The following is a 10504-nucleotide window of genomic DNA, read 5'->3' as shown; positions in this document are numbered from 1 at the left end:
CCAGAGCTATTGTAGAGATTGTAGCTGAGATCCCTTCCCATTGGGAGTGGGTTACTCATTATTACACCAAAACACTTTTGTTTGTCTTGTACAATTTAATATATAGTTTAAATGACTTTGGAATACTTGGCAGCAAAAGACATAATTTCTGTGTACATAAACACAAGTCAATAATGTCAACTACAACTAGTAAAGTTTAAGTTTGTTTTTCTCTTTATTTGTTTTTATAGTACCAATATTGGTCTGTTTGTTAGATGGCCACAACATGTTACTGCAATCTTAGTTCTCAACTGAGAGTGTTTACACTTGCAGTTCGGTTCTTTTGGTCCAGACCAAATAGTAAAATGATACACTTAGTCCCAGGGTTCTACGCTTACTTTTCTTTTTAAAAATTTAAACCATTTAGGAGCACAGTCAAAACTTTCAGGAGCACCTTCTAATCAATAATCAAAAATTCTGATAAAAAATTAGCCTTTCCATTATGAGGTGATATTTGACTCCTTAAAGTGATTTACAGGGAACTTTGTTTTTACGTTTGTAGTGGAATTTTTCTAACGTTATAAAAAGTTTGGCATCTTTTGTCAAATTAAAAAATACATATATTTGTAAGATTTTAAAATTTCTATTTAAAACAACAAAATAAAAACAAGTAGAATAAGAAGTATAATAAGAAATTAGCAATCAAACGAAATGAGTATTAAAAAATTTATACTACAGGTGGCACAGAAGAACACAAAAGTGGCTTGTATGTGTATTTTTAGACGTTTAAAGGGGTCATATGATGCTGCTAAAAAGAACATTATTTTGTGTATTTGGTGTAATGAAATGTGTTTATGCGGTTTAAGGATCAAAAAACACATTCTTTTCCACATACTGTACATTATTGTTTCTCCTCTATGCGAATAAAAGAGCTTGTAACACTCCAAAGAGAAAGGAAAAATTTAAACCGCATCATATCACCCCTTTAATGAGGTTCAGAGGTAGCATGAGTGCAATTAAATTCATATTCATGTTGAGGTTGATGTTTTAATTATACAATTTTGAATATAGAAATATTAAATGATTTAAATTAGAAATTTAAAATTAAATTTAAATTTAAACAGAAAAGACACTTTAAAAATGTAGTTGCTCTATGAGACTCAAAGCCTGCTCGCTATTGAAATGCCTTCGCAGTGGACCAAGCTGAACCAGCGACCTCTCTGCTCGGCTGATTCGCCGCTTCTTCCGCCGTGGCAGTAGAGGTCCCAGCTGATTCCCTGCCACCATCCAGCGAGCCTACACTAGCTTATTTCCTAACAACGTTGTAGCAAATGTTGTGCTGCGAGTGTGGTTCATGCAGGGATGCACGATGCAGAAGGGCAGTGAGTGCGTCACCTATCTGGGCAGTCCCCACGCAGAGCCACTCTCTCACTAAGGCAGAATGCTCTCACTGAGAGCATGAGTCTCGCCCTTCTCCGCTCGCAGCTTACCTTCTTCAATGAAGGCAGCCCCGCCCTCTCGTTTCTCCTCTCTCAGCAAAGCTCGGAGAGAGAAACAGCGGAGCCACGGAGTTGAGCAACCGGGCCTGAGCGATCTCACGCTGGCACAAAGCCCGTGTGCTCGCTCTCTCCGCTGCATTACATCGAGCGGCTCTATCATCCTCGGAGTACAACTCTCACACATCACGCGTGCTTAACTTGATCTGCCAGTACATGTTACACGTGAGGATCAGTGCCCCTCATTACATTGAGCGGCGCAATCCTTCTAAGCAGATCGGAGGGCTGTCACTCTCTATCGCTGACAGTATTTGTGTGTACGGCGCTGAGGCTGCGCTCACTGCTGCGGGTTGCTTTCACTATTGCTGCAGCAGGCATGAGCCCCTTGCTGTTGTTTGTGCAGTTTGTGAACTTCATCATAACAAGAACAAAACATATATTTTGCTTTATTGGTGGCAAGCAAGACGGCCTAATGTCTCTATTATAGAGAACTGGTGGATTGACATGTAACTTGTAGTTCATTCAGTGAGTCATCTGTTGATTCAGAAGCTGCTTTGATGGATTTGGTGAGTTAATTCAGTGATGTATTCACCAGGCTGATTCAGCGTTCTGCAACACACATGTCAGACAGTGTGCAGTTACTGCATTGAGTACTTTTTCGTGGCTTTAACCTTCTTTTTAACACCAAGGATGTCCTGTGCTTTTTCTCATTCATGCGTCTTGCTTTCACTCTAAATGTGCATTTTATGGTATTTGTGTATCTGTTTTGTTTGTATATTTGCTTTGGTTTGATGAAAGTATGATCGTAATGCAAAATTTACAATAATGATGTGACTATAATTTTGTGCAAATCTAACTTGTCCAATGACTTTCCAAGGACATGTCAAAACTATTTAATGTCTAACGCTTCTAGCTTTTAATGTTATTGTGTATTAACATGCATAAATGTTTGAGTGCATAAATGTTTGAATGTAGGGCAGTTGTTCTAATGGTAACTTATGTTACACTAATTTGTCAAATGTAACCGTAAAAGAAGCTCTGAGCTATTCTATGTCTTGAAAATATTATTGGATTAGTTTTACTAATTCAAAATTGTATAAATCAGATTAATCCAGTCTATGAATATTTAAATAGTAGGTGGGCCAAAAAGTGAATTATCAAATCTCATTCTGAATGGGTGGTCGCTACTCTTTCTGCAAGTATAAAACAGGGTCATGTCAGTGATGAGCTCCAGGAATCCAAACTGACAAGCATCCTCGAACAGATTTGGAATAGTTCTCTGATGAAGCACAGTCTACTCTATATTGTGCTATCACCAAAATGTCTATCTGGGGAGCGACACATACGGACAATGAATCAATCATATACTGCTTTCCAAATAACAATTTGTCTTGTACCAAAAACGTCAAACCTGGAGCCGAGTACATTATTGTGTACATATTCATTTCTACAATATCAGTATTTACTGTGTTTCTGAACTTGTTGGTGATCATTTCCATCGCTCACTTCAAACAGCTCCACACTCCAACCAATGTGCTGATCTTCTCTCTGGCAGTGGCTGATCTGATTGTGGGACTGATTCTTACGCCAGTACAGGGCATCAAATTGATTGAGCCATGTTGGTACTTTGGAGAAATATTTTGTTCAATATTTCCTTTTATTTTCTATGTGGTTGTTACGGCATCTCTTGGTAATTTGATTATTATATCTGTGGATCGTTACATTGCTGTGAATGACCCTTTGCGATATCCAGCAAGAGTCAATACTAACAGAGCAGTTCTTTCTATTGTTGTAAACTGGGTATTTTCCTGCATATATTCTTTTTTTCTTTTGTATGAGTCTATACTCTATCCAGAGAAAAATCATACATGTGTTGGAGAATGTATACTTTTTATTAAGTTAGAATATATCATAACAGATGTTATAGTTACTTTAGTAACACCGTGTTGTTTAATCATTTCTTTATATATGAAAATCTGCTTTGTGGCAAAACATCAAGCTGAGCATATAAATTCACTCTCAGACAAAAAAGCCAAATCAGAAAAAAAGGCTGCAAAAACCTTAGGGGTTGTTGTCATGGTTTATCTTCTTTGTTGGATACCATATTATATAGCTGCTCTTACGCTTGGGCAAGACACAGGTGACTCTCTTGTAATTAATATAATGTATTGGATTTTATGCATGAATTCATGCTTGAATCCACTTATTTATGCCATGTTTTATAGATGGTTTCGAATATCAGCTAAATACATTTTGACTTTGAAAATATTTGAACCTTCATCAGAATACTTCAACCTGTTCATGCAAGAGAAATGATTTCATGCTAATCTTATGCTTTGCACGACTGTAAAGCACACATAAGAGTGAAATGGTTCATGCAAAAATGTATTCACCCTCATGCTGTTCCAAAATGTTATAACTTACTTCTGTGGAATACAAAACATATTTTGAAATATCTCGGTATTCCTTAAAATATATATTTTTTTTCCACAAAAGAAAGAAATGCATACAGGTTTGAAATGACATATGGTTGGGTAAATCATATCATATTTTTTAATTTTTGGGTGAATTATAGCCTTAAGCTCATCTGTTTCCAAACAGAATAGTTTAGGTTCTATTTTAATCTTCATTGTGAAAAATAATCTCTATGTAGCACATATGGTTTTGAAATGTTTAGGTAGGGTGTCTAATGACTAGATCAGTATGACCGATCTGAGGATTTCAAATGATTAATATCATCTAAAGAAGCTTCTAAGAATTTATTAACTCAAAGTGGAAAACTGGTGCAAGGACAAATCCTTGTTTAGACATTAAGAATAATGCTGCTGAATAGCACTAGTGCAAATCATGGATCATCATCATCATCAACTAAATGGAAATGAAATAATATATATATTGAATTTATTAATGTGTGTGTGTGTGTATATATATATATATATATATATAATGTTAAGTTTTGAAATTTTGTTGTATGCATTTGTCATTTTTTATTTAATTTCATTATTTTTAAAATGTGTATAAGTAGTACTTATAAAGTTTTAGCTTTTAGTTTTGGATCTGTTTTTAGTTGTTTTAATACTACAATTGATTGCTTCTGTTGTCCTCATTTGTAAGTCGCTTTGGATAAATGTTTCTGCTAAATGACTAAATAAAAAATAAATAAAATAAAAATCACAGTATAAAAATATGGTGTCTTCATGGACATTTTCAGGGTCTTTTTAAAGTTTGTTTTGGTCTGCTTTAGTGTGCAAAGGCTGAAGAACTGTGATGTGGTGTGATGGGGAAAAATCACTTTGCTGCTGAGTGACAGATGTTGTCTGACGAAAAAAATTAGTAGTTTTTGTAATGTTCAAATGGTGTTTCAGAGATTTAAGTTACAGACATCTTACCGTTGAGCCCTGAGGATTTTTTTTTCTGCTGCCCTAGTGGGACCAGTGGTTCCAATTTCTTAAACATGTGATTACAAAACATTTGTCATTTTTTATTTAATTTCATTATTTTTAAAATGTGTATAAGTAGTACTTATAAAGTTTTAGCTTTTAGTTAGGGTTAGGGTTTTCATTTTCAGGGTCTTTTTAAAGTTTGTTTTGGTCTGCTTTAGTGTGCAAAGGCTGAAGAACTGTGATGTGGTGTGATGGGGAAAAATCACTTTGCTGCTGAGTGACAGATGTTGTCTGACGAAAAAAATTAGTAGTTTTTGTAATGTTCAAATGGTGTTTCAGAGATTTAAGTTACAGACATCTTACCGTTGAGCCCTGAGGATTTTTTTTTCTGCTGCCCTAGTGGGACCAGTGGTTCCAATTTCTTAAACATGTGATTACAAAAAAAAGAGATAAACTGGATGAAATAACTAAGGATTAGTGAGTTATGTGATCATTATATTGGACAGTTATTAAGCTTTTCATGTTCCCTGTTTTCCCAGTAGTGCCTCTAGACATTTAACTTATCTAACCTACGACTATGGACAACAGTTTTGGTGGGCTGTTCATTAAAAGAGCCCAGTCTAGTTTGTCTAACAAGAATTACTGAGCAGATTTTCTTTCAATAGGTAGTGCTGTAAACATTGAATCTGGATCTAGTTGAATTTAGGGATGCTCCGATCCGCCTTTTTCGCCTCCGATACCTAGGGTTCGTTATTGGCCGATTCCGATACCAGTGAAGTCCCCCCCCCCCCCCCCCCCTACATAAATAAATGTAGAATTTATATATCTCAGTGTGTGGAACTGATAATCATTCTTTCACAATCTACTAGATACAGACTACTTAATTATAAAGAAAAATAAAATAAACAAAAGATATGAAAAAATATAGGCCTATGTATATTTATAATCTATGACAAAAATGTATCATAAACTAGGTTAGTGGATAATTCGGCAGCAAAAGTTATTCTAGAAAAATCAGTGCACAATAATTTTAGAAATCCAAACATTTAGTGAAAAAACTATATTTTGTAATTGTAAATTTTGTAATAAATAAATATGTAACAAATAAAAGTAAATATGGTAAAATGTTACACATTGCTATTTGTATTCTAAAATCCATTCATTAAAAACATTCATATATATGTTTAAGTATATACGGCGAATTCATAGATACTAAACATGGTAGGGTTACATATAGGTAAGATGACAGGAATGAGTGTTTCGATCATAAGCCTGTATAAAATAGTATAAAATCTCAAAGACAACATACACGATGACCTGAAGGATATGTGTGTTCATTCAAATAAAGGTTTTCCTATGGATTAATTAGAGAAAAGTCAATTTCTACTGTGCATTGTGCCTCTTCCTATGGAACATGCAGTGAGAGGGGGAGGACTCTCAACATGCCATTAGGTCGTAAAATCTATCTGGTGTCAGGGTTGCCATGGTAACCAGGGTCCTGGGCCTCGTTCACAGACAACTTGGCACCCAGTATATTTATTGGGGGAGGGGTCTGTGAATGTTTGTTAATCTAATGAATAATTTATTTGTTAAATCCAATGAAAATGGTGTGTCTGATTGGTCCAGACGCTACATTGTCAATGCGCACGTAACCTCAATCACGCATTCATTTCAGCATAAAACACGCTGAATAAGACTTTGAATGCAGCTGTTTTAATATTATGTGGAAATATTTAATTCAGCTTTATTTGATAGTTGATTTAAAGTGAATATATGTATAAACCTGAGAAAATTTACACCTGCTGGACTTATAAATATGTACAAATCTGTATGCTATTGTATTATTACTTTATATTGTTCAGTTATTACTGTTTCTGCCTCCTAATTGTGTGTGTGTATATATATATATATATATATGTATATATTCATTATTGTTATTATTGTTCATTTATAGAACCACACCCATACTGATGTATGAATCAAAGACAACCATAAAGGATCTTTTTTTTGTGGACATGGACCAAGTGATTTATTGTTCTGTCTGGACAATCTGTAGCGGTTGTCACCTAGTTTAAGAACTGCACCTTAAGAACTTTCATACCAGCCTTTCTTTTAACAGTTTTAAATTTCAGTTACTGTCCACGTTAAAAACAATTTATAGTCTTTTCTACGCCCGTGTTTTGTTCTCACAGACACCCGGTAGCAAGTAACAAAACAACATTAAACTCCGGCAAGAAGATAAAGTCCTTTTTGCAAAATCATAGACGTGTATTTACAAGTCCAGTATAATGGGAACACAGAATGATCTTGGAGAGAGCTTTACCGAGCTGACTGCTATAACTGATTGCGACCAGGGTTTAAAGGCTGAACAAATGAGTGACAGCCACAGCGGAGAAAAGAGTTTGTGTGAACTTTAATGTAAGGACTTAAATATTCATATGTAGCTCACATTAAGCTATCGTATGGCTTCAGAAGTAACACAGAATAATTCGTACAATCTCGAAAAAAAACCAAAACAACTCTCGGATTTGGATCAGCCCTCTCTGACCGATACCCGATCCGAGAAAAATGCCACTATCGGAGCTGATACCCGATATGAATATCGGATCAGCGCATCCCTAGAATTTACTTTACATTTACTTTCTTTAAACTGACCTAAGGTACACAGGTCATGGAAACTAAGGTCATTGTAGGGCCCTATGAAATCTGTTTAATTTTTTTCCCAAAATGAGTTTTATTTTTATTTTTTTTAATTCTTTTTTTTCTGTTTTAATTTTTCTGGATTCCGTTTACGAGACTCTGCTTTAATAGTTCAATTCAATTTTATTAATCAGAAAGCATGTCTAATAAATTGAAATCATGAAACTTACAATACTAAACGGATTTATTAAAAGTTTAACAAAAATTAAATTTTTAAGGCCCTATGAAATATGTTTTATTTTTTTCTGCTAAATAAATTCTGGTAAATAGTTTTTCTGGTAAATATTCCTTTAAAAATAATGTTTACAAATAATTTTATTAGTAGTAGTTGTACTACATAAAGTAATATTTCTGTCACAGATTCTTCAAGTTAAACTGAACTTTTATTTTGACAGGTTGCTGTGAAAACCTTTAGGTTTAGGTTTGTATATGATATGACGATAGTTTTACTCAAAAGAAATAGTATAATCTTCATAAAGTGTCTCTCAGAGCAGCTCTAGAGATTGTTTGTGTTCATGTACTCAATAGGATTTGGCCCCGAGTTAACATACAAGGTCCACGTTAGAAATTTCGACATGATTGCAGTGTTGACTGTGTTTCTTGATAAAGAAAGAATGTAAAATGGAATCCAAGCAGGTGAATCATCACAATTATTCCTAATGTTAGAGCAGCCTTGCGGGCTTTCTTGTGCATCATCTTTAGAAGAGGCTTCCTTCTGAGACGACAGCCATGCAGACCAATTTGATGCAGTGTGCGGCGTATGGCCTGAGCACTGACAGGCTGACCCCCCACCCCTTCAACCTCTGCAGCAATGCTAGCAGCACTCGTACGTCTATTTCCCAAACACAACCTCTGGATATGACGCTGAGCACGTGCACTCAGCTTCTTTGGTCGACCATGGCGAGGCCTGTTCTGAGTGGAACCTGTCCTGTTAAACCGCTGTATGGTCGCTGAGAAAATGGCTAATTGGGCCCAATTTGGACATTTTCACTTAGCGCTGTACTCACTTTTGTGGCCAGCGGTTTAGACATTAATGGCTGTGTGTTGTTATTTTGAGGGGACAGCAAATTTACACCGTTATACAAGCTGTACACTCACTACTTTACATTGTAGCAAAGTGTCATTTCTTCAGTGTTGTCACATGAAAAGATCTAATAAAATATTTACAAAAATGTGAGGGGTGTATTCACTTCTGTGAGATACTGTATATTAATAGATCACTTCAGTATTTTAATTGGAAGTATAATTGCAATATACAATTATATTATTATTATTATTTATTTTGTAGGCACCACATTTAACACGGGTTACACCTTGCCCAGATCCCCAATTGCAGCTGATTTTCAGATGTAAACCCCAGCAGCACTGGACAGCTGCTGAAGTGCAAGAAAAGCTGGAAGAATTTCAAAAAGAAACCAAATATACACAAAATCAGTTGTCATGCTTAGCTCAGAAACAAGAAACTATAATGCAAGGCTTACCTTCTGTTCATGATGAAGTTAAATACTTTTATAATGACCATGTTAGTTGATCTATAAAGGGTGATGGGTGCCGACATGTTAGTTCAAGCTGAATCCGAGCTGTGGGATTTACAACAGGTAAATTCATCCTCTCCTCCCGCAAGCTAGGCAGAGTTTCTATTTATAACACGTGTTTAAAGGGTTGCTCAATGTAGCCAATCACAGACTCAGATGTTGATTTCTGCAACGCAATGGTCAACCAGAGGTGATTACTGTAAGTTAGAATCCACTAGAATCCGCAGTGCTGCAATTGCGTGCTCACGAATCGTCTCACTTTAACACACGAAGTGTAGACATTGTGAAAGATTAATTGTGCATATGCTCATTGTGTTATAACAGAGCTTTATGAGATTGAGATGAACTGAGATGTCGGCTTTTAGTGATAATAAATGAAGCGCTGCTTGCATTCTGCCATGCCAAACCATGCACGCAGAAGCCCATGCTTGCTTTTCTGTTAAAAATAACAGTGGTTTGTGAATGTTGATGCTTAGCCTAAATAACAAATATTTTATCGGGAGCATTTATGCTGGGATGTTGTGGATCTTAGGCTATGTTACAAAACCATTTAATGTAAATTTCTTTGATGTGCTGAAAAAAAATCTATATACAGATTACTTTTATGCGGGCGGGAGCGGGACAAAACATGAATGTCGCGGGCGGGAGCGGGCCCAGATAAGGTATTTTTCTGCGGGAGAGGGACTGAAAAATCCGTCCCGCCAGGTCTCTACTTCATTGCTCCGTCTATAGCACATTGTGATTGGATGTTTACACTGTCAGAACAGGAGACAAACCAATGGGACACTGGCTGTTCTGCATCTAAATAAATGCAATTCTTGTCAAGAAATAAGAGACAGAGGCAGCAGTTGTGAGTGTGGTGGTTAACACTCTGCCTCTGCGTTAACTGCATAAAATTTTTTAAGGCCGTTAAACTGGAAAAATTAATTTCCTGTGTTAACATGCTAATTTTGACAGCACTAATATAAATATAAAAATTTCCAGTTCTATTTTTTGCAAAAGAGTTATTTTTCTGCTGTTCCAAAAGTATCATCTACTGTCAGATAGTGAATTCGAATTTTCATTAAGACTGTTGCTGTTTTTCTACAGACCAATGTGAAATGTAAGTAGTGCAGCAAAAGCCAATATCAGTGTCTACGCTAGATGTGACGTGACAAGTCCATGACAGTAAACTGATGCCCTGCTCTACTTTTGATGTACTCCACACACTTGCAGTACTTTTGTAGTAATACTTTGCAACGGTTGCTTTGATGTGTTCAGTGTAGACAACTTCAAGCTATTGCAGTACTGTGTGATGTAATGCAATAAAGGTTGCATCCACGGTAGATGGTGTTAAAAGGAATCAATGATGTCATGCAACATCAGAGTGGGCGGTAGATGGGTTGGTCAGTCTGATCCAGACACTGTATAA

The 10504-nt window shown here is 35.9% G+C and overlaps 1 protein-coding gene across 1 annotated transcript; it reads left to right on the top strand.

Moving 5' to 3' along the window:
• Positions 1-2795: 2795 nt before the first annotated feature.
• Positions 2796-3791, top strand: LOC107583443 (trace amine-associated receptor 13c-like). The gene has a single exon (XM_016269637.1). It carries the CDS (start codon positions 2796-2798, stop codon positions 3789-3791), a length of 996 nt encoding a protein of 331 aa, XP_016125123.1.
• Positions 3792-10504: the final 6713 nt, after the last annotated feature.

The sequence above is a fragment of the Sinocyclocheilus grahami genome, unplaced genomic scaffold (assembly GCF_001515645.1).
Source record: "Sinocyclocheilus grahami isolate Dianchi unplaced genomic scaffold, SAMN03320097.WGS_v1.1 scaffold53.1, whole genome shotgun sequence".
NCBI lineage: Eukaryota > Metazoa > Chordata > Actinopteri > Cypriniformes > Cyprinidae > Sinocyclocheilus > Sinocyclocheilus grahami.
The sequence above is the reverse complement of the archived record's forward strand: the minus strand, read 5'-3'. Positions and strand labels throughout refer to the sequence as shown.

Excerpts from the sequence above, each read along its gene's own strand:
- LOC107583443 (XM_016269637.1), top strand. The coding sequence starts at position 2,796 with ATGTCTATCTGGGGAGCGACACATACGGACAATGAATCAATCATATAC.